The sequence below is a fragment of the Onychostoma macrolepis genome, chromosome 12 (assembly GCF_012432095.1).
Source record: "Onychostoma macrolepis isolate SWU-2019 chromosome 12, ASM1243209v1, whole genome shotgun sequence".
In the NCBI taxonomy this organism is placed as follows: Eukaryota; Metazoa; Chordata; class Actinopteri; order Cypriniformes; family Cyprinidae; genus Onychostoma; species Onychostoma macrolepis.
In genome coordinates, this window is record NC_081166.1 from 30,245,345 (window position 1) to 30,270,174 (window position 24,830).

General features: G+C 38.1%; 2 protein-coding genes across 9 annotated transcripts in view; both read right to left on the reverse strand.

The window, feature by feature from the left end:
* The window catches only part of LOC131550632 (WD repeat-containing protein on Y chromosome), a 25,972-nt gene extending 16,093 nt beyond the window's left edge, over positions 1-9,879 (reverse strand). The window contains exons 1-9 of one of the 8 annotated variants that reach the window (XM_058792893.1): positions 9,680-9,879; positions 7,838-7,910; positions 5,776-5,995; positions 5,480-5,626; positions 2,646-2,768; positions 2,397-2,568; positions 2,251-2,297; positions 1,971-2,128; positions 770-941 (exon numbers count right to left, since the gene is read on the reverse strand). In XM_058792893.1, coding sequence (XP_058648876.1) covers positions 770-941; positions 1,971-2,128; positions 2,251-2,297; positions 2,397-2,568; positions 2,646-2,768; positions 5,480-5,626; positions 5,776-5,995; positions 7,838-7,908 — 1,110 coding nt within the window. In that variant the 5' untranslated portion in view covers positions 7,909-7,910; positions 9,680-9,879. Of the gene's footprint in view, positions 1-769; positions 959-1,970; positions 2,129-2,250; positions 2,298-2,396; positions 2,569-2,645; positions 2,769-5,479; positions 5,627-5,775; positions 5,996-7,837; positions 7,911-8,016; positions 8,036-8,798; positions 8,943-8,997 lie in introns of those variants that run through there. The other 7 variants (XM_058792889.1, XM_058792892.1, XM_058792890.1 and 4 more) reach the window with 7 other exon arrangements.
* A 9,826-nt stretch (positions 9,880-19,705) lies between these two features.
* Positions 19,706-20,781, reverse strand: LOC131551283 (chemerin-like receptor 1). Its single transcript, XM_058794103.1, has one exon. The coding sequence runs from the start codon at positions 20,747-20,749 to the stop codon at positions 19,706-19,708; it is 1,044 nt and encodes a 347-aa protein (XP_058650086.1). The 5' UTR covers positions 20,750-20,781.
* Between the last annotated feature and the right edge of the window lie 4,049 nt (positions 20,782-24,830).

Sequence of the window (24,830 nt, forward strand, 5' to 3'; positions counted from 1 at the left end):
TAATAATCAAAATACTGAGAAAATCGCCTTTAAAGTTGTCCAAATGAAGTTCTTAGCAATGCATATTACTAATCAAAAATGAAGTTTTTATATATTTACGGTAGGAAATTTACAAAATATCTTCATGCAACATGATCTTTACTTAATATCCTAATGATTTTTGGCATAAAAGAAAAATCTATAATTTTGAAATTGCTGGCTATTGCTACACATTAAGACTGGTTTTGTGCTCCAGGGTCACATTTAGTCTGACTAGAGTGAGTCACATACTCTTGTTTTACACAATATCTAGACTTGTTTTTTTTTTTTCTCCAGCAATTAAATTTGTGACTACTGTGGGGGCGGCTTATTACTTCTCTGAATATTACAGAATGGAAAATGCTGGGGAATAGTCTGTTGTAATAAATCCGTCAAAACAACTAAATTGAAGACTTTTTATTTGGGTCTGGACACTCAATTTAAAAAACCACAACAACAACCTCTCTGAATCATAAGTGTGTATTTAGACTTAAATGCTCTGTGATTGTCCTTTCCCAAAGAAAACAACATCCCTTTGAAGCATGATCTCCTTTCTATCTGACTGACCTGTCTTGTCTACCCAGTTATCTATGACAGTGGGAATGATTGGATGGCATGGTTGATCATGTGCACATTATGTACAGTATATACTGTATGTTGCTACAATATCCTATAAACCTGGCTCACACAAATATGGCACACAGAGAATAAGATGCACCATTATTGCAAATATTATATACTGTATAATCACCTTTTCTATTTTCCAGATGTATTCCTGTCTCTTCTGACTGACGTCAATGATGACCACAGAGCTGGCTGGACTTTCTGATGAAGTAATAATGAGCTCATCATGCGGCTCATACAGGATTCTGTTGATCGGCTCGCTGTGGATTTTTGGGATGTGCTGATAGGAGACCAGTGCGCTGTGTGCATGTATATCCTGTATTCATGAAATCATTTTTACAATACACAATTTTAGATGTAGAAGAAATAGATTTAAAGGGGTCATGAACTGAGAAACCAAAATTCCCTTAATATTTTGACAGATAAGAGGTCATTGTACTATAAAAACATCCTGTAAGTTTCAGAACTCAAAACTTTGTCCTTAGTCTAAAAACAGCTTATATTGAAGGCAGTCTGCCAAAACAACAGCTTGTGGAATGTTCTACTCTATGATGTAATAGTGTGACTAAGCACCGCCTCCGCAGAAGAAGATCAACACCTGCTTCTACAGCACTGCCTGTTTAGCCCCGCCCACTGATTCTACATCACTGCCTGTTTAGCCCCACCCACTGATTCGCACATGTAATGTAAATAACAAGAGAAACCAAATGATAAAGATGCTCCAAAGACAACAAGACACTGTGCAGTGCCAAGCTGTGGGAAAAGAGTGTTTGCGTTGCCTTCTTTCTGATCCCATCATTAGGAAAGAGTGAATTAACTTTATTTTGAATGAAGATCCAGACCGCATCAGTAAGAACTTGGTCCTTTGTTCACTTCATTTCACTGCGGATTCGTTTACGAACAAGGCACAATTCGACAGGATTTTCAGAAAGACTGAAGCTAAAAGACGATGCTGTGCGACTATATTGGTGCAACACACAAGTGTGAGTAACTATTGCTTTGTCTCTTCTTACAGATCGTTTGATATGTATTGAGTTATTTATGCGTTTTTGCGCCAATCACAGCAGTGAGCGTTTACACACCTATTCAAACAGAGCGTTCTGATGAGGGGGGTTAAAAACAGGACAGAAAATAGCTTATTACTTCTAAATTATGATGTTTTTTATGCAAAAATCATTATAACATTATAAGGGGACCTCAGAAAACAGTACAAAATAATGAAAAAGGCAGTTCATGACCCCTTTAAATATGGTCATTTTATCATATACTTTATTATTTTTTAACACATTTTCAGGGCCAAGCTGTCTTGGCACAATACTCATCCTCACATGAAAATGCACACACTCACTGGCATAAAGATTTGAACTGGGCCAGTCTGGTTGGTAAAAGGCATTTCAAAGAGCCCCTTGAAAGGCTGAAGAAACCACAGCAAATTCACAGAGCCTCTGTCATCGCCCCACATCAACACACACTTTTCTCCTGGAGCCTGGAGACGCAGATCAAACATGACTCACGGTAAACTAAAACAAAACCAAACCAGCTTGGAGAATTAGCAAGCTTAAAATAAACTCAAGTTCAACACCGGGGCATGAAATGTCAGCAGCCTACCTCTATGTCATACCAATAAGACAGAGCAGTAGCAATATGACTCAGTCCTGAAAAAAAAAAACACAGAGAGAGGAACACAACAAAGTCAACATGTAAGCAGAAAATCGAACCTCTAGCCTACATCTGACAGGCTTGTTGGCTCATACCGAACAAGTGAACCTGCTCAAAACTGCATGTGGTGGTAATGTCAAAGAAGTGGATGCCCCTGCTCAGGGTCGCCACAGCAATCTTGTGAACATTTCCCATGTAGACAGCATCGGTGGTCCAGCCCTGGAACCTCTTACGATACTGCCTTTTATTGAAGGGGCCGGCACACATCTGCAGGGATGAGGGAGAGGTTTTGGACTCACAAAATGTAAACATATCATTCTGTGAATTAAGTGTTAATATGTCACCTCCAAAGGCTTTATGTTGTTCAGATGTCTGTTCCACACAATGAGAGTCCCTCTCTTGCTGACGCTGATGTAACGCATCGGTGGAGACTGACTCAAAGCCAAGACTCGCACGATTGGCTCTTGCTGGTGTAATGAGTGATTTTACAATTAGAGTGGTAAAAACACAGTGAAATCTCACATTCTATGAACCTAAAACACTAATGAACAACAAGAATATAAAGATAGATAGATAGATAGATAGATAGATAGATAGGCATTATTTAGATATAGATAGATAGATAGACATTATTTATAGATAGATAGATAGATAGATAGACAGACAGACAGACATTATTTATAGATAGACATTATTTATAGATAGATAGATAGATAGACGTTATTTATAGATAGATAGATAGATAGATAGATAATAGATAGATGGGCATTATTAAGAGATAGATAGATAGATAGATAGATAGATAGATAGATAGATAGATAGATAGATAGATAGACATTATTTATAGATAGATAGATAATAGATAGATGGGCATTATTAAGAGATAGATAGATAGATAGATAGATAGATAGATACACAGACATTATTTATAGATAGATAGATAGATAGACAGACATTATTTATAAATAGATAGATAGATAGATAGATAGATAGATAGATAGATAGATAGATAGATAGATAGATAGATAGATAGATAGATGGGCATTATTAAGAGATAGATAGATAGATAGATAGATAGATAGATAGATAGATAGATAGATAGATAGATAGATAGATAGATAGATAGATAGATAGATAGATAGATAGATAGATAGATAGATAGATGGGCATTATTAAGAGATAGATAGATAGATAGATAGATAGATAGATAGATAGATAGATAGATAGATAGATAGACAGATAGATAGATAGATAGATAGATAGATGGGCATTATTAAGAGATAGATAGATAGATAGATAGATAGATAGATAGATAGATAGATAGATAGATAGATAGATAGATAGATAGATAGATAGATTCACTAACATTTTTAAAAAGTTATATAAATGTTAACGTTTTCATAACATTATTAGTATTTGATACACATTCTCTGAATATTGAGAGAAAATTTTCTGAGATTAACATTCTCGTTGCGTACTTTTAATGTTATCTATACTTGATGAACATTCTAAGAAATGTTTTTGTAACCTTTAATATTCTAATCACAAGAACAAGACTGGACATTTTATTGTTTTTAGAATATTACTGTAAAGATAAGCTTTCAAATAGCATTATATTTTGAGTGAATATAAAGTTAGTAGAACATAGGGCTGAGTGATATGGCCAAAAAATCATATCTCTGTATTTTCTGGTTGAATATAAGATATACATCTCTGTATTTTCTACATTTTTGGATGAAAAAAAAATATTCATAAACACTATGAAAACATATAGGGTATGACGGTGCTAAAGGTGCCCCAGGGTAAAAGGGACCTTTAATTTTATTATCCACTAAACCACTAGATGGCACAAAAACTTGTCATAGCACTTTCTAAAACATCGGCTTTTTAAGATGCACGTGCAAATTTGGCTGATCCGTGATGCGATCGTGGGTAGCAGCGCAAAGCTGATTCTGTGCTTACTTGATCTAATATTTGATGTTTTTAAAAATGTTGTAGATATAAGTAGCAAATGAGAATCAAATTGAAACAAAGGTCTTCTTAATTATTTTCAATCATTTAAAGTAATTAAAACAACAGTTTTTCAATAACGGGAGAATATGTAAAAGTATGGTATTTGGGGTGAAAAGCGCCCCTGCTGTTGGGGCTAAAGGCACAATAATTAACATGATAATAAATAGAAGTCTGACTTTTCCATTTGTTGACATGACATGGTTAGATTCAGATAGTAAATATTATATACTAAGTTGGGTGTCCACCTTAGAAATAATCACCATGCTCATAATGAAACCATCTTATTTAAAAGCATGATATTAATCATATCATATAATAAAATATAATTTGTTGTTATTACTGTAAATCTATATCAAATTATTATGAGATCTCCTTCAATGCTTTCAGAATCTTTATTTTCATAGTTTCTGTATTTTTAAAATATATTTGTATATTAACATATTTTTATGACAGTATATTGATTGAACAAAAATGAATTCTTTTATTTATCAAAATAAGCTGAAAATAGTACAAATTTTGCTAAAGTTGTTGTTTTGAACAAGTATTAACTTAGACATTATTAAAAAAAAAAAAAAAAAAAAAAAATTATTTTAAGTATTTGTATCAATACTGTGTGCCTTAAAAAGGCCCCCCTTGCCACCTCATACATTTATAAGATTTTTAAACAAAATAAACGACTTGTATGATTTATTTTCACACAAAGTCTGTTGCTCCATAAATGTTCAATACAAACATATATATTTTTTCTGCAATCATACATTATGGGCATAGTGAAAAGCACATTTTTTCTTAAGGTGTGCCTTTAGACCTGTTTTACCCTATATTGAAAGTACACTATGCTATATAATTTCCAATAGGGGTTAAAATCACTAAACTAAAAATGAAAATAAAAAAACTAAAGCACAGACTAATTATATTAGGCAATTTTCTTCCTACTTTTCAAATGCACTCAAAAACAAAAAAAATATATATATATATTGATATATCATACAAACTCGATATACCACCCAGCCCAAGAAGAACAAAGTAAAAATGTTTTTGTAACCTTTTAAATCATGTTTAAACTATTATGACATTTGTTACCTAGATAGATAGATAGATAGAATGATGGTTTTGTCAAGGCAACACTAAGTTAAAAGTGATGCAGAAATGTGTCAGCTGTCACCTTGTTGTAGGTACAGTGGTGTATTGAAGGCTGTGAGATGGGCAGATTTTTACAGGCCCACATCGAGTCTTTAATATGCTTGTAATGCTGCAGTATGAAGTTGTGGAACGTTTGCCATCCTACCCAACCATCACAAGAGATGTCCATCTGTACAAAAGAAGACAAACCTGTCATAAAGCAGGACCCAAATGAGTACATGCAACTCTATTAGTGAAACGACCAGCATAGAAGTCTGTCTTTTCAGTGGCTCCTGACGAGTTAAAGAAGTAGATAACCACAAATGGAAGAGCACTGGCCTCATTGAATAACTCCTCCACGTCACTTCTCTGGTAGTCTTGGCCTGTCGTTTCTTTCAGAGAGGAGAAGAAATCCTCAAAACTCATGGAGTTAGCCGAGACTCGGACTCTTCTGTTGGGTTTGGATCTCACTGAACGCTGTCTGAAGAACGACTGCATCAGTGACCTCAGATGACTCGACTGCAGCGACTCCAAAAGACGGGCGCTCCGGCCGGCGAAACTGCAGATTTAATGGAGCGGAGAGGGAAAATGTGGTGTGAAATAAACATATATGCATATATGAGTTATACAGCAGCTGTAATTTATCAAAATGATGATTTCCGTGAAATGCATGGAGAAAAAGAGACACAGAGAGAGTCCAGCAGAGCAGAAGCAGGGAGAGACAGACAGTGTCTGTGTGAAAGAGAGACGGAGACCTCCTGTGGAGCAAAAAACAACTGCAGTTACTTTCTCAATGTGTCTACGGTATATCAGTGCATCCGCTGGTGGGTCATGACCCTAAAAAGGTTGCATCAGTTCTGAGTTCTGAGTTGTGGATTTTAATTTTTTTTAAATGCCGTTTTATAAAGCATTAAAAATGCAACTAATCAAATAAAACTTCTAAACGTCTATGCTTAGAAACCTGTAAAATAGAAAAAATGCTGCCCAATTTATTTTCATGCTGATGTCAAGAGTTGTGAAAAGGAAGGAAAAAATGCAACTAATTAAATAATCATGCTCAATTATAATATAAAAAGAAATTTAAACTTCTATGTTTTTAAAGTTCTAAAATAAAAAAAGCTTCCTATTTATTTCCATGCTGATGTTAATAGCCATGCGTCCAATCAAACAGCATTTTCTACAGTTTTATTTTTAATTAATAAAACTGTAATATGGCTATTAAGTACTAATACAATATTCAACCCATTGTTTGTTACACTGACAAACCACACTTTTGCAAATGTGTACATTAACAAAATCGTAAATTTTCATATTCTATGTCATGATAATTAAAATAAATAAATATAATAACAACTACAAATAAATCATTATGCATTAGAGACTAATGATTAGATATACAAAGCTACGTTCAAATTGTTCACACAGATTAAAAATAAAACAAAAAATAAATCAGAAATTACAAGAATATAAAATAACATATTATATATATATATATATATATAAATAATTTTTAAAAGGAAAAAAAAATGTATATTTTTTCTTGTATGCTGTACCACACACTCCAGGTGAAAATCAGTTGAGTTTAGACCATAATTTGTCTCTGATATGTAACGTGATTTGAAAATATTGATTTTTATATTCTAAATACAAAAAATAAGCCCATCAACATTTGAATGTTTGTTTGCATTATTCTTTTCCTATAAGAATTATATGTAAAGGCATGTCCAAGCAAGGCAATGTTCCTTAGACACCGCAACAGAGATCATCCATTCCACTGTGCAGTGAAATCAATGACATTCCTCAGTCAATAAGCTTCTGTAATTTATCATGAAAGCACGCTCTTGTTGCCTTGAGTAACCTGACAACAAACCTAAACGAGCTGGAAAAGTTCCTGATTTAAACATCAGCCCTAATCACAGCAGTCACGGCTGGACAGCTTTAAAAATCACACATGATTGCATTAAATAACATGTCTGTTCCTCAACAAATACACACTAGACTCAATCCATTTAATATGCAAATACTCACAGACTCCAGGTGTTTTCCTCTGCTTGTTTCTAGGTGAGTAAAACTTTGTACAGGTTGCAAGTAGGCAATATGTTCTTTACATTCAAATAGGAATTCATAGGGATGCATGGATGTGGAAATTTGGTTGATATTGATAAGAGATAATTCTTTACATTGTCCGATAAATCTACATCTTGAATCTAAATCAAACAAAACGCTTAAAGCCACATCCCAAGCACTTCAAATGTAACAACTGTAGAAAACAAATACACTGTAAGGAAACAATTTCTTTATGCAAAAATAGATCTTTCTTTTCCAAATTGCATGCATAAATGTCTGTGAGCAGTAATGCTGTGCATATGATAAACTGATGTGAAAAATCAGACGCACTTACTGTTGAGTGGTGCTGGGTGTTTCCTCCTTATAGACCTTCCATGGATCCTCGTGTCGTTTCAAAGTGTTCATATCTAAAAACAGCAATAGATACACTATTCAGAGCAGCGAAAAAAACAGATCTTCTGAAAAGAAAAGAAAAATAAACTCAAAACACAAAAATATTAGTCTTTCCTATACTTATGCTATCTCTTCTTCCAGCCTCTCAGATCCTCAACAAGGACACAGATACCTCCTCTTTCTAGATTAATCATCCATTAGTTACTAAGACAATGTCCTACAACAACAACACAATTAAGGAGGGCAAAAAAGAAAAGAGGCCCATTTACTGAACACATTTGTGTTCCTGGAGCACAAAAGCAGTCATAAGCAGCACAGGTATATCTGTAGCAATAGCCAACAATACATTGTATGGGTCAAAATTATTGTTTTTTCTTTTATGCCAAAAATCATTAGGATATTAAGTAAAGATCATGTTCAATGAAGATATTTAGTAAATTTCCTACTGTAAATATATCAAAAGTTAATTTTTAATTAGTAATATGCATTGCTAAGAACTTCATTTAAACAACTTTAAAGGTGATTTTCTCAATATTTTGATTTTTTTTGCACCCTCAGATTCCAGATTTTCAAATAGTTGCATCTCAGACAAATATTGTCCAACAAACCATACATCAATGGAAAGATTATTTATTACTAAATGTAATCCATTTTTTCCCCTCTGTTTGTGACTGGAAATGTTTCTTTACTGTTTATGGTTAATTTTTAAGTTAGACAATGTCTGTTAAAAAGCCGTTTTAATATACAGTATGTAGCACAATTTTAAATTTATGAATGTATTATAGAAGAAATAATAATGTAACGTTAATAAAGAAACATCTTTCAGCGCGTGTAACTGTCATCGAGGATCTTACCGCTACATTTGAAAAACAAACATCTTTAAAGTTAAAATGTTATACAACCTATAAATGCTCTTTCACGTGTGATAAATACACGATACTGACGATGAAAACCTTGTTTAGTTGCCTGTCTTCTTGTCAGAGAAATGTCAGTCATTATTCGGCTCATCTGAAACTAGTTTCGGTTAGTTTTTGAATTTGATGCGCGCCGTTTCAATATAATATCTATCGCTGATACAGTAACAAAAATACAGTCACGAACCTCCGTCCTCAAGGGGGCGATAGAGTCACGTTCAATCGTGTGACAGTGTTTATGATGATGATTATAAATTAAAAAAGGTATAGGCTATATAACAAATGGCAGTTTGCTATGTTAAGTAGCATAACGGAATCTTTTTGTAGAGGTAAAATAACCGGAAGCGAATGACACCGGAAGTCTCCCACATTCAAGTTAAAAATGGCGGTGTGTTCGGTGATTATTTTCACCGTTTGGTCGTGCGCTGCTTCTTAAGCCATGAAGAACTTAACCTGGACAATCACCTGAGAGCACTATTATCATCAATTATCAAAGTAGAGACACCGTTTCAAGGTAGTGACATTTTTTAACATGTTGAATATTTACGAATCGCGATCGGGGCGCCTCAGACGCTCTTCCGAGCAGATTCAGTCACTCTTAACACACCTCACACCACAGGAAAATCTGAGAAGATAATCTTTAGAACCACCAAGATAATCGGGACATTACCTAGGATTGTCAGAAGGGGAGAAATCGGCCCAAAATCAGCCCGATTATCTTGTGGTGTGTAGCCAGCATTACATGGTAGCTCTCTCATGAGTCATGGATGTTAGCAAGACAAATTAACTATAATTGCCTTTTGTCTTTTGGATAATTAGCTGTAAATTCGAGGCACAGGTAGCTTAGTCTGTTGTTCATCACCACTCACCTCCACACCAAGACAAACGCAGCTGGAAAGGAAGGGAGGGAGGGCTTCACATCTGTGGCTCTCTGCCTGTCAGTGATGTGCATGTGCCGAACAATGTGTTTCTCTGCAGAGAAAGTCTCAACATTTCCTGACCCGACCTGATATTTTGATTTTTTTTATTTGTTTGACAGGGAAATCTAAGCGCAAACAGAAACACACACATGCACACACATACATGTATTCATTTATTTAAAAAAAAAAAAAAAAAACACTCCCCAGAGAAAAGGACACTTCCTCTCGAGGGAGAAAAAGGGCAGGTGCTCAAGAACCCTTTGATGTCTGTGGCTGCATCTGAAAACTTATGAAGCAATGACTTTGCAGGCAGCGTTTTTGCACGAAGGCACCTCACGAAACTGATTTCGGACAGGCTTCTGAGGCAGCGTAACGGTTTAATGATCTACAGCAAAATAGAACGAGTTTTGGTGATAACTAAACAAAGATTTAATTACTATAATACTAATTTCTTGTTAGAAATAACATCAAAAGTGCAAAAGGTTAATCCGAAATCTACATTTACACACAAACTAACCACCAAACGCAACTTTCAGACGGCAAATTTATTTTTTAGCTCAACCGTCACGGAATGGAACGCACAGGATTGTGGGATATCAAAGGCAGCGAAGGATACATCTATGCTGCCTTCAAAAATTGATCAGATGAAGGTATCTCATGAGACAGGAAGTGAAGCTAACTTTGGATTCGGACGTGCCTTGATGCCTTCCTACCTTGCCATGTGTCCTCCGAAGGCAGCGTTTATCAGGTTTCGGATGCAGCCTTCATGTGCACATGCCTGGTATTCCTCCTCCACAGGGACGTGCAGAGGGTTCCTCAGGGGCAGGTGCTCAAATGTAAAATAGGGGCAACGTAAAAAAAATAAAAATAAATTATAGGTCAAAAGTTTGGATACATTACTATTTTATATTTTTGCAAGAAGTCACTTATGGTCATCAAGCCTGCATTTATTTGATCAAATATTTAATAAACTTTAAAATACATTTTATGCAATTCTGATTTATCAATGTTGGAAACCTGTGATACTTTTTTCAGGATTCTTTGATTTAATAAAAAGTAAAAAAAAAAAAAAAAAGCACTGCATTTATTTAAAATATAACTTTTGTAACAATATACAAAGCTTGAGGTCAGTATTTTTATTTATTTTTTTATTTTTGAAAGAAATTAGTTTTCATTCAGCAAAGATTTGCTAAATTGATAGTAAAGATTGATATTGTTAGAAAACATCTTTATTTTGAATAAATGTTGTTCTTTTTAATTTTTTAATTATCAATGAACCCCAAAAAAAGTATCATGGGTTCCAATAAAAAATTAAATTTATTTTAAAAAAAGCAGCACAGCTGTTTCCAATATTGATAATAAATCAGTACATTAGAATGATTTCTGAAGTATCATGCACTGAAGACTGGAGTAAAGATGCTGAAAATTCAGCTTTGCAGCACAGAAATAAATTATATTTTAAAGTATATTAAAATAGATAAACATTCTTTTAAATTGTAATAATATTTCACAATATTACAGTTTTGTTCTGTATTTTTGATCAAATAAATGCAGGCTTGATGAGCATAAGACACTTTCATAATGCTGCATAATTATCAAAAATGGTAACATGATAAAGTCCTTGCCACCATTTCACCAGCCTACACTTCACATGATAGGCCTGTAGGTGGCACTTGGGCTTCATTAACTATGATAGTTTCACGAAAGAGGAAACGGTGCATCATAAATGGAGGCTAAGTGAATTGAATACTGATTACCATTATTGCGACTTTTGGCACTGCATGGTTTTGCGCCGTGCTTTTGTAGTCATTTAACATCCGTTTTCTCAGCGACGTAATTTATAAAATGAGACAAACCGCAGATCCAGATCGCTCCACAAATAAGCTCGTCAGTCCCATGTAATTTTCAACCGATTTATGAATAAGAACGGAAAATGACCGCTCCATTTCACATTATTGTCCAATGAAATTTGAACTTGTGCCAGATCATGATTGGTTGGTGTGTTATACATGGCAAACGGGCATTGATGAATTATGTAATATTCTAAAATATATAATATAGCCTATGGATTTTTAATTAAATAGGCACACTAGCTTTCATTTTTTTATATATATATTGTTTGGTTTATTTTATTTCCTTCTGTCGACCCACTCACTCAAAAAACTTCCAAAACGCTATAAATCCATTTTGAGATATATTATAAAAAGAGATTATCCCCCCCCCACCCCCAATGCAATAAATCCATGACATGTTTTTTGGGGGGTTTTTTAGTTTTTTTTTTCAAAATGCAATCTATTGAATCAATATAAAAGTTATTTTTCACATTGAAACTGTTGAAAATACACAACAAAGCAAGTTGATTCACATATGACAGCCTCTGAACTTGGTCAATACTAATCTTATGTACAGGCACTGGACTAAAAATAGCCTACACTCTTAGAAGAAAAGGTTCATATAGGCGCTACATATTTGGAACCCCTAAAAGGTTCTATATAGAACCCTTTTTAAGGGTTCAATCAAAAGAACCCTTTAGGGTTCTTTGTAGCCAGGAAAAATGGTTCTATATAGAACCCTTTAGGGGTTCCCATCATGGGATAATTTTTGGGATTAAATTTTTGTTTTATTTTAATTAAATTTTAAGACTTAAACAGCTCATATAGCTACTTTATCACTAGAAAAACTGAAATAACTATAAGCATAAGACATCAAGGAGTTGTGTGATCATTTAAGACACTTTTATTAGCATTTACAATGACAAGCAATATATAACACAGCAATTCATAGTGCAATAGTTACAGGGATTAACATAAATCCATGTTTCTTTATTTTTATACTTTAAAAAAAAAAAAAATATATATATATATATATATATATATATATATATATATATATATATATATATATTTTTTTTTTTACCTGTCAACCTAAAATAGCACTCTCCATTTTAGGAATATTGTTTTTCAACCCCTCCGCCTTACTCACCCATCCAACATGTCAGTCACAAATATGTTGATTGCTAGAAACCACAAAAAAAAACAAAAAAAAACAACAACAATTGAATGTTAACTTGCACAAATAAATAGGTAACTTGCAAAAATAATAACAAAAAATTAAATGCATAAGTAAAATTAGAATGTGAAAAGTTTGTCATCAAATAGTATATTAATGACACTCTTATTTTGCATCTCACCACCAGGTCATTACCCTTTACCTTAAATAAATGTTGAGTATTTACTCCACATTCTCCTATAAACCTATAAACCCAGTTCTGTAACCCATGAAAGATGGTGAACCACACTGAAAAGGGAGCTAAAAGACTAACCATAGTATTGTGGTTGAGTAGGCTTGACATCCTAAAATGAGGATACAAGTCCGATAAACATTTATTAGACCTATGGAGAGTACAGTACAATAGGAAAAAGAAAAGAATCTCTCACAATTACATTAAAACTTACTTGAATTTGAGAGAAGTGTGGTGTTTTTCATCTGAATGTAGATGACCAAACAAGTAATGCTGCACTCCAGAGTCAAGACCTGCAGTGACAGTGCAAAATATTTATTTATCAATCAATCATAATAACTTGCATGATAAAAGGTGGAAAATACAAAAAAAAGAAGATATCAGTAACTTAAGATTAGCTGATTGAGTTCTCTTTCATAGGTTCACTCAACGCTGTGTAGCTTACGCAATGGGAACACCCCCAGGTGTGATGATTGTCTGAAGCCCTTATAGAATCACGTCAATTCATTGGCTGATGGCGCGAGATACCGCCCCTACGTCATACGTGATTGACATAGACCCACGCTTGCGCCATCTTATCCTCAGATTTTCCTCTCTTCAGAAGCGTTTGCCTCTCACGTTTTTTTCTTGACGATGTTTTAGTCTGGGATTCTTTCCACTTCAGCGACCGCATCTGTGGAACTGTTATTCTCCTAGCGGTGAGTGGAATGGACTTTAGTCGGTGCCAACCGCCGTGCTCTCGCCTCTTCGCGAGTGACGACCAGCATGGTAAGTGCGTAAGATGTGTGGGCCTGGCCCATGCACAAGACGCTATCTTTGGCATTTCTAACTGCAAGTACTGCGAGGAATTGTACTCTTAAAACCTTGCGCACTAGACTCACGGTTTTTGATCGGGAATCTGCCGTTCTCCCCTGCCGCGCTGCTCCGGAGGCCTCCTCCCTCCGCGGAGCCGCGGCCTGGAGTTTGGATGTGGAGCTCGAGGCTATGGAGAGTGAGCAGTGTTCACTTTCTCTCCCTCCATCGCCTGGGCGTCACTGCATGAATTCTCCGGTCCAGTTTTCTCACGGCTGTCTTGCACCCAGCCCTGAGGCACGGGATGCCGTTTCCTTTGGGTTGGAGGATATTTTACACACTGTGGCCTCTGACTCTGAGGACTTCGGAGCCGCGTCACTCAACGTTCTCCCGCCTTCTCCGGCCTATACTGAACTCGTGGACGTTTTGGCGCGCGCCACTGAGAAGTTGAGCTTAGATTGGCCGGACGAGCCTTGCAAGTCCCAGTCATCTAAGCTCAACGAGCGTTTCCTCAGTGGCTCTGGTTCGCGGCCGGCGAGGAGAAAGCTGCCTTTCTTCCCTGACCTGCATCACTAGATTTCCAGGTTTCTTTCTCCTCCCGCCTCACTAATGCGGCGGCCGCTGACTTCACCAACCTCGTTGGTTCTGTGGAGCAGGGGTACGCCGCGGTTCCGGCGATCGAGGACACGCTTGCTGCGCACCTCTCGCCAACTTCCGCCCCCTCGTGGAAGTCCCGCCCTCTTGATCCATCCAAGCCGTGTAGAACCACCTCTACTTTGGTCGGAAAGTCCTACATGACAGCGGGACGGGCAGGCACGGCTCTCCACACTATGGCCATCCTTCAAGCCTACCAAGCAGAGGTACTGAAGGAGATGGATGAGGGGGGCGGTGTGACCCCCGAAACTGTTAAGGAGCTTCGCAGGGCTACCGACTTAGCTCTTCGTGCTACTAAGCATACAGCGTGGGTGGTTGGAAGCATCTGACAGAGATCTGGGAAAAGGAGAAGGCTTTCCTCCTCGACGCCCGATCTCCAGCTCTAGCTTATTCGGCGATGCGGTTAACACCGTCCTCGTTAAGTTCAGGGCTGCTAAAACGCAGTCAGCTGCATTTAAGCAGTTCATGCCACGTCGTGCACGCGAACAGGCCTCTGCCTCGTCTTCTAGGGAGCGCCCAGCCCCCAGAAAAGAGCCAGTCGGTAGAGTGAGTGATCCGATGCATCCCCCACCATACACGGTCTGGGGAGCTTGTGGTTGTTCCGCTACTCGCCAGTGCCCCCGCAGGAAAGTAGATTTAAAAAGCCCGAACAAGCACCCTGCGGCGGCTTCTTCGGGTCGCTCCTGATATGCGTACCAGGAAGAGCAGAGTTTCCCCCGCCTTGTTGGGTCGCGACATACCGCTAAAATGTATCTGTCCATCTCTGAGATGCTCTCCTCTACCACCTGCGCCATCCTCGCAGCCAGGGACGTCTCGAGGAGCGCAAGCCACTTCCCCTCTTCGGTGATCGTTGAAGGTAAGAGATGCTTCAAGTTTTCTCCCCTCAGAGTTGTTACAGGTTGCAGACATTGTACATACGGTAAGGGACGCCCAGCGCTTTCCCCCTGCGTCAGTATCTCCTGCCCTTGCCTTTATGGCCTCGTTAGGTCATGCCTTCATGCACGAGGACGCTATGAGCTCTCCTCTGCTTCGGCTGGATACATGTCCCTCCCTTCAGGGGGACGTCCAGAGCGGGGACCCCATGTTGATATCCCCCTTGATATGTTCCACTCTGCTTCCTCTGTCGGCCTTCCTCCATGCCTGGAGGCACCTGCCGAGAGTGTCGCCCTGGATACTTCATACGATCCAGTTCAGTTACACACTCCAATTGGCTAATTTTAGCCAGTTCCAGGGAGCAGTTGATTCGTCACGGACTCTCTCCTTCTCCACTTTTGCGCGCTTAGCCTCCGGCTGAATGGCCAGAAGAGCGTGCTCACTCCAGCCCAGCAGACCACATTTTTGGGGGTCTCTCTGGACTCAACCTCGATGCAGGCCCATCTGGCCCCTGCTCGGGTAGAAAGCATCCAGTTGTGCTCGGCCCGCTTCAGGCTAGGCCGTCGCGTGTCAGTGGGCCTGTGTTGCAGGCTCCTAGGCCTCATGGCAGCGGCTTCCCCGGTTCTTCCCTTGGGGCTGCTTCATATGAGACCATTCCTCTGGTGAATGAAGTTCCTGGGTGTTCGGCCTTCTTGGCCGTCCCTCCGCCTACTAAGAGTGTCAGGCGCCTGTCTCCACGCCCTCTTAGTGTGGCGCGACCTCAATTTTCTCTGGAAAGGAGTGAGTATGGGCGTAGTCTACCGTCGCCAAATGATAACGACGGATGCTTCCCTCTCAGGGTTGGGGGTGGTCTTCGAGGGAAGGCCGGCTTGCGGTGTCTGGTCAGGCAAGTACCTAGCTTGGCACATAAACGGCCTGGAGTTGAGAGCGGTCTACCTTGCTCTCACTCACTTTCTCCCGGTCCTGGCGCACTCTCATGTCATTGTCAGGACGGACAACATGGCAGTGGTGTCTCACATCAATCGCCAGGGGGGCTCACGATCGCGCACCCTGAACAGGCATGGGCGCCAGCTTCTTCTTTGGGCACAGGACAAATTTTTGTTCCTGAGAGCGGTCCATGTCCCAGGAGTCCTGAACCTAGCGATGGACTTTCTGTCGAGACAGAAACTCAGGTCGGGGGAATGGATGCTGAACCGCCGGACAGTGGATCAGATTTGGGAACGATTCGGCGAGGAGTCTCAGGAGTCAACCCAATGCCCCCTTTGGTTCTCCCTCTCTCATCCTACCTCTCTGGGGATAGATGCGCTAGCGCACCCTAAGCCGGACATGAAGCTGTATGCATTCCCTCCGGTCAAGCTCATCCCAGCAGTATTGTGCAGGGTGAAGACATGCGGAGTCCGCCTTCTCCTAGTAGCCCTGTTCTGGCCTTCCCAGACGCGATTCTCAGAGTTGGTCTCCCTTCTGGAGGGTGATCCGTGGGAGAGATTCCAGTCAGGAAAGACCTGCTGTGTCAGCTTCAGGGCAGAATTTGGCACCCACGTCCAGAGATCTGGAAGTTGTGGGTATGGCCGATCTTAGGTCGCCCTTAACTTTTGATCTCTCAGATGGAGTTCGTGAGACTAACCCGCGTCACTAAAATGAACTGTAACTCAGCAAATACTCAACACACAGACATGGGAGTTATGATTTATAATAAGATTTAAAATGATTGCTTTTATACACTGCTAGTACACATGTATTTATGCCTGATCAGTTTGTTGGTATAAATTAATCGGTTGATTCAGTGCAGATGTAAATTTTAAGTTTATTTTCGTCAGAATAAAGGTGTGTCGAAGTAACACAATTATATAATGTATATAATGTAGTATAATCATTTTAAATAGCCTAATGTTTAAACATACATAAAGCATGGTTCAGCCCAAAGAACCCTTTTTTGCCCTTACATTCAACTTCCAAAAGTGCATTCATCTTTGCCATGTTACATTCATTTAGTTGAATAGTCCTATACGCTGTATTAACAAAATCATTAATGGCATTAATAAAAACACTTACACTGACAAGCTACACAGTATCGCGTTCATTATCGAATGCGATTCATCTGCAATTATGAACACGATATTGCATAGCTTGTCAGTGATCTACGGCTCTGTGTATTAAATGCCGCTCCATCTGAAAGCACGTGATGGAGATCACAGAACCAGCTTTACTGATGAGATGCGCATGACAATCACATGCGATTTATCGTGCAGCCCTTTTTGTTTGTTTGTTGATCACAAAGTAGATGAGTACAACTCTGATGTCAGGTGTATTCAGAGCGCCGCCATTACTGTCTACATTGCGTGGAGTGGTGTGCTGTGATTGGTTGAGCGGATTTATCGCATTCTGCAGAGAAGGAAGACTGGCGTTTGTCGCGTTTGGGAGAAAAATGGAGAAAACATGACAGAATGACACGACGGGTATCGCATTTTGCGTAAAATTAAAAATGGACTTTTCAATACCGACCAGATACAATACTGATTTTGGTGTTAACCCAATTTTTTTTTTAAATGCCGTTTATCGAGTTTTGGAACCAAACTCTTCATATATAGACTTGGTCGGTGTCGTGTCATACCTGTGTGGGTGGAGTCAGCATGGGGGAAAACGATCCTTTCATTGGAAAAGCATGGTGTTGACCCAGAATGGTGTACATAAAATCATTTCTGCTGCTCGACTGAGCCGTATTGTGTTGGACTGTCCGCACAGTATCTGTGACTGGATGGCCAGAGGTGTCGTTTCCTGACACTTTTTGTTACCTGATTGAGTCTCCAGGCAAGAGACCGCTTACTACAAGCCTATACGTGACGGCTTCTGAAAGTAAACATTTGTCATTTTGTTTTGCTTAATCTTAATAAAGTGATAAAGACTAGAGTAAAAGCCTGTCGTACTTTTTTATTGATATATTAAAAATAATTTTAACATTGACAAAACATAGGTAACATTAAAGGTCTACTGAAGCGCCTTGAAATGCACAGCATTATGTGGTGTGTGCTAAATCTATAGCCTAATCATTTCACAAATACACGCCGTAAAATAAAAAGATATAAAATAACATGAAAATATCCATTACAAAAATTAACCGTGGTTACAACCAAAAAACATGGTTATTATAGGTAAACCATGGTAAAAACAAAGTGTAGCACAACGTGTTTAATAACCATAGTTTATGGTATTTGTAGTAAAACTGTGGTTATAGGCTACAACTTGTAATAAAAACGCCCAAAAAACACGGTTAGCCTACTATAGCCTACATTTACTATAGTAATAACATTGTTAATTTTCGTAAGGGATTGTATATAATAATATGAAATAAATGTTTTAATAGATTATGACATTTACATCACACAATATCAGGGAGTGACATTTATTTGATGTGAAGGAGGGTTGCTGTGAGCCCATCAGAACTGGGTTGCGGTGCAGGGGGACGGGACTAATGAGGTCATTGAAGGGTAAGTAGTCTAGTCTATCTGGAGTGCATATAAATATGAATATTAAGCTTGATATGTTTCATACGTTGTATATCCATAACTGCTGTCGGAGTTCTGATGTTGTGTGCTACCCGCTCCGATTGTGCTACCTCCGTCTGTTTATTCAGCAGTAGGCTATATAAATCTTCAGATCGGGGTTTTATTTTATTTTTTATTTTTATTTATTTATTAGAGGTACAGAACGCCACACAGCAACTTTTCGGCATTGCACCAAGCTTTTTTATTTGTTATACAATTAACAAAAGCAAAAAAGCCTCTAACACTAGCTTGCTCTATTCTTTTTATATTCTATCTGTTTTATTTTTATTTATTATATAATTTAAAAAACTTGCTACATGTACTGCTAACTGAGACTTGTTATAGCACTTGTGTATCATTGCTCTTTTGTTGATTTTATTTCTTCCATTGTCCTCATTTGTAAGTTGCTTTGGATAGTGTCTGCTAAATGTTAATGTAATGTAAATTTAATTTAGTGCTGGGAAGTGTTTTGTTTTTTTAATGAAAACTGCAAATCACGTCTATAAATCTATGAATACAAAATAAAGCATAAACTACCAAATACATGCAAATATATATTTTTAATGCTTATAAGCATTGAAGTATTGAAAGATAAAGTATCACATAATGTTTACCATATCAAAAACAAATAATGCTGAAGCGTCTTTGTGATTGTATTGTGTATGGATTTAATTTATAGGCATATGAAATATTTAAGAGAATTACAAGAACTTAATGAAACAATGGTTGGAACATGATTTTTATTATATTTTTATACATGCATGTTAGCAAAACAAAGAGAGAGAGAGATGTGGAGCGTGAAAACATTTGTTGATCTTGCTGAAATTATGTTTAATACATTCATTCAAAAACCCCAAATTCTTTCTTTAAATTTCAGACAGCATTGGAAAGTCTGTTATCCTCAGAATTGGCAATTGAAGTTGTTCTGAAATCACTTTGGGTCTCTTCATCGATGGCGCTCTCAATTTTCAAAAGAAAGGAATAGCATTTCTTATTTAAGTCTTTGGCCATGAATGCATAGATGAACGGGTTTAGAAAGCTGTTTGCACTGGCGAGAATGACGGATACTTGTAGGGCTGTGTAAAGGGCATAGCTGTGTTGAGATATGTCCAACACTAAAACAGATAATATTTGAAATGGCAACCAACAGATGAAAAAAGCTGCGATCAGTAATGTCATGATCTTGAAGGGCTTGGTGGATTCGGACATTTGGTTTGCTCTAAGTTTATGGATCAGGATGCAGTAACAGGTGAAGATGGTCAGGAATGGAATCAAAAGCCCAAAAGTAAATTGCATGGACACAACGGTTTTGTGGTGATTCTCATAGTCGCTATAGCATATATCTGTTGATCCTATAGTTATAATCTTTCTGAATTTGGCAGATGGGATGCTAAGCAAACACGACACAATCCAAGCCAACACAACAACTATAGAAGCTTTCTTTACAGTGCTCTGATTCTGGGCCCAGACGGGAAACTTGACTGTGATGCAGCGATGCACACTAATGATGACCAGGATGAAAATGCTGCTGTACATATTGAGGGGCATCACAAAACCGTTGAGCTTGCACATGAAGAGCCCAGAGTTCCAGCTGTTCTTCACTATGTAGTCAATGGTGAAAGGGAGAGTAGCGCAGAAAATGAAGTCAGACAGAGCCAGACTCAGGTACCAGGTGCTGCTCACTGACTTCTTCATCTTAAAGCCAGTAATCCAGATCACTGCACCATTTCCAATGATGCCAAGAAGGAATATGATCACATTAAAGATCACTGTGATTACACATGCTGCTCCCCTGCAGTATCCAGGGTGTACATGCTCACCATAATCTTCATATGAATATGAATACGTGTCTTCCATTATACTGAATAGGAAGCAGAGTTCTGTAACAAAAACAACAAGCATTTTATCCAAATGCATTTAAACCACCATAGACACTGGGGGGAAATTGTAATTATAATGATTAGAAATGGCCAATTCTCCCATTAAACCCCCCCCCCCAATATTTGAAACTCTTGCACTGATCTGCTGCACTCCGTTATGCAGCGCCGTGCTTTATAGGATGACAAAAAGGTTTAAAAGTTACGTTTTCAGCCTGGTTTGTTTTGAAGGGACCATGTACAATATTAAACATAAACGTTTCCATTTGATGCTATGTACCAGTATCACTATTAAAAAAAAATCCTCTCAGTAGTAAAATAACAACAAATTCTGCATGATGCATATATACAGGTGCATCTCAATAAATTAGAATGTCGTGGAAAGGTTCATTTATTTCAGTAATTCAACTCAAATTGTGAAACTCGTGTAGTACATGAATAAAATGCATACAGACTGAAGTAGTTTAAGTCTTTGGTTCTTTTAATTGTGATGATTTTGGCTGTGTCAGCTGTTGTCTGTGGTTCAGGAGTGGCTTAACAAGAGGAATACGACAACTGTAGCCAAATTCCTCGACACGTCTGTGTGTGGTGGCTCTTGATGCCTTGACCCCAGCCTCAGTCCATTCCTTGTGAAGTTCACCCAAATTCTTGAATGGATTTTGCTTGACAATCCTCATAAGGCTGCGGTTCTCTCGGATGGTTGTGCATCTTTTTCCTTCCACTCAACTTTCTGTTAACATGCTTGGATACAGCACTCTGTGAACAGCCAGCTTCTTTGGCAATGAATGTTTGCTGCTTACCCTCCTTGTGAAGGGTGTCAATGACTGTCTTCTAGACAACTGTCAGATCAGCAGTCTTCCCCATGATTGTGTAGCCTAGTGAACCAAACTGAGAGACCGTTTTGAAGGCTCAGGAAACCTTTGCAGGTGTTTTGAGTTGATTAGCTGATTGGCATGTCACCATATTCTAATTTGTTGAGCGTGAATTGGTGGGTTTTTGTTAAATGTGAGCCAAAATCATCACAATTAAAAGAACCAAAGGCTTAAACTACTTCAGTCTGTGTGCATTGAATTTATTTAAAACACAAGTTGCACAATTTGAGTTGAATTACTGAAATAAACTTTTCCATGACATTCTAATTTATTGAGATGCACCTGTATATCATTTCCAATCAGTCCTTCTGACAAGCAGAACTGTCAAAAAAAGGCCAATAAAAAGCACAATGCTAGCAGAATTCTCCCATAGCTTCTCTTATTTCTTCCATAAACTGCTTGCACTTTTATGATAATGCTTTTTTAGACCTTAAATTCCCTTTGATTGATTACACGCATGCCTGTTTGTATGAAGGAAATTGCCTAATGTTTTGTGACTTAAAAGCTAGTTTAAACTACACAGAACCACAGAACAGAACACAAGTGGCATGCTATTCGCGTTCGAGTACAACTTTAAGCGAAACTTTTAAGACTGATGACTGCTAAGTATGTTTGTCATTTGAGGAGGCTGTAATGTCTCTCGTTTTGTATTATATCTGATATCTACCACCTGTAAAATGGTAGCAATCCTAAAGTTGGAAGATTTTCTATTGCAACATGGAATTGTTAATCGTATGCATCTTAATTCTTTTGCTGCTTTCTGTCTTTAAAACTGAACCGAAAACAAGTGTTTACTGTATGAAAATACATCGTGACTCTGGACCACAAAACCAGTCATAAGGGTCCATTTCTTTAAGCCTGAAAGTAGTCCCCAGCTATATTATAACTAGGTACCTAGCTGGGGACTACTTTCAGGCGCTGCGTAATATCACTGCGCCTGCTGCGGCCATGGTACGGCAGCAAAGTTCCTTGATTATTACGCCGGAATGAGAGTATAGTTCCTAATCATATCAGCCTAGAAAATCGCAACTTTTCATTTTCTGCCGGTTTTAGTACACGATATAACTATAGAAGAGTCAAGTTTTAAATAGGACAAATATCGAAACTCTTTGGTCATTTTTGAACGTGATGCTACTGGTCTAATCGGATTCAATGATCTATGCTAAGCTATGCTAAAAGTGCTATCGCCAGATCCAGAGATCAGCTGAATGGATTCAAAAACGGTAAAACTCAACGTATTAACTCTGGGGGAGTTGGAGAATGAGCCTATTTCCAAAAAAAGTGGAGTGTTCCTTTAAATAGATGGACAGAAAATGATGAGAGAATATTAAACACAACTTCATGTGTGTTCTGGAGATGAACAAAAGTTTTATGGGTTTGGAATGACGTTAGGGTGATATGTGATGACAAATTCATTTTTGGGTGAGCTCTGCCTTTAAACTCTTTAAACTTTAAAGTGGAGTTTGTGCATGAGAATGTGTCAACTGCTGGACGTTTGTGGTTGAAGTTTGTTTATGAGGTGTCTCTGTGTGTCTATGAATGGCTTGTGGTTGTAGGTTTTTTCCATTCCTTCCCAGGATACTCACAGTTTGACTTCTACTTTACAAAAACAACTTAAAACACCACTGTTTGTATTTATTTCATACAACAGTTCAATAAACAGTTAGTAATTAAAAAAGTTAATATTTACAGTTAAATAAGTTAATATTTACTGACAGCAAACCTACTGGCAATGTTTTTTATAATTGTTATTGTTACTCATTCTTACTCAAGTTTCCCCAAAGCATTTATACAAAACCATTCTGTTTGTTTCACAACACCCAAAGACAAAAAGTCCACAATTAAACTTATTAAACTCAATTCAACAAATATGCAGATAGTAAGGTGTAAATGTTACTTTGTGATGTGGTTACTAGGGTACTTTTGGTGACTGGTTGTTTACTGTTCCGAAGAGCCCACCTTTAGTCTGCATGTTGCTGAAGGAGCTTCTGATAAACATTTGCATTCACTCTGCAATAGCTGTATAAGAGGAACTCCTGCTGCAGAAAACATCCCACAAACCATGACACCTCCTCCTGCACCTTTCACTGACTTTATGCACACAGGCTTCAGTCTTTTCTCAGTTTGATGGTGAACAAAATGTTTCCCATCTGACCCAAATAAATTAAGCTCGCTCTGATCACTAAAGTGAACTTTGGACTAGTTCTTCTCTCTCCACACAACATGCTCCCCTCAGCAAAGATGAGCTTTGCCTTTTGATTCTCTCTGCTGATGAGAGGCTTGGTCACTGCAGAGTGTGTTTTCAGTCTGACTTCTCTTAAATGTGAACTGTAAGGGGGCAGTCATGGCCTAATGGTTAGAGAGTCAGACTTGTAACCAGAAGGTTGTGGGTTTGAGTCTCAGGTCCGGCAGGGATTGTCGGTGGGGAATCAATAATCAGTACTCTCTTCCACCTTCAATACCACGACTGAGGTGATACAGTCGAGCAAGGCACCGAACCCCCAACTGCTCCCTGGGTGCCGCAGCAATATGGCTGCCCACTGCTCTGGGTGTATGTTCACTACTGTGTGTGTGCACTTGGATGGGTTAAATGCGTATGGGACACCATACTTGGCTACACATCACTTCAGTATCATTACCCTGTTCAGCGAGCAAGCAATTCCAGCTGCAGTGTTGAACCGATTCCCCATCGAGACTCTCAACGTTATCCTGACAAATCAGCCTAAATCCAGACTTTTCTAAAATGGGGGCTGCCATTTCAAGATCAGGGGACATTTTGGAAATATTAATAAGTATGTATTTATCAAAATTTTGATTAAAATATGTCAGATCTGCAAGTTATCAACATAACACCATAGACACTAATAAAGTGCGACACATGAAATTGTCAGAAATTTAGCTAACTTTAAGAAAATTAATAAGAAAGAATGTACTCCCCAGATCAACCAGCACCTGCAGTGACCTTTACACACAGGAAGTAGTACAAATAGCATTCTCCCTTTTCTTAAAGGGGCTACATCCATTGCTGTAACACCACAGACATGAATTTGGGGGACACAACTTTTTTTCTAAAATATAACAAAATGGGTTTTTTGGGGTTTTTCATTGTTAAATTTTAGGGGTAATGTTAAATAGCCATTATAAAATAGCACATCTCAGTTACAAGAATCAAACCCCTGAAATAACACTTCAAACAATAAAGTCAGAGTATTTTTTTTATTTTGCAATATGATTATCAGTTTTATTAGT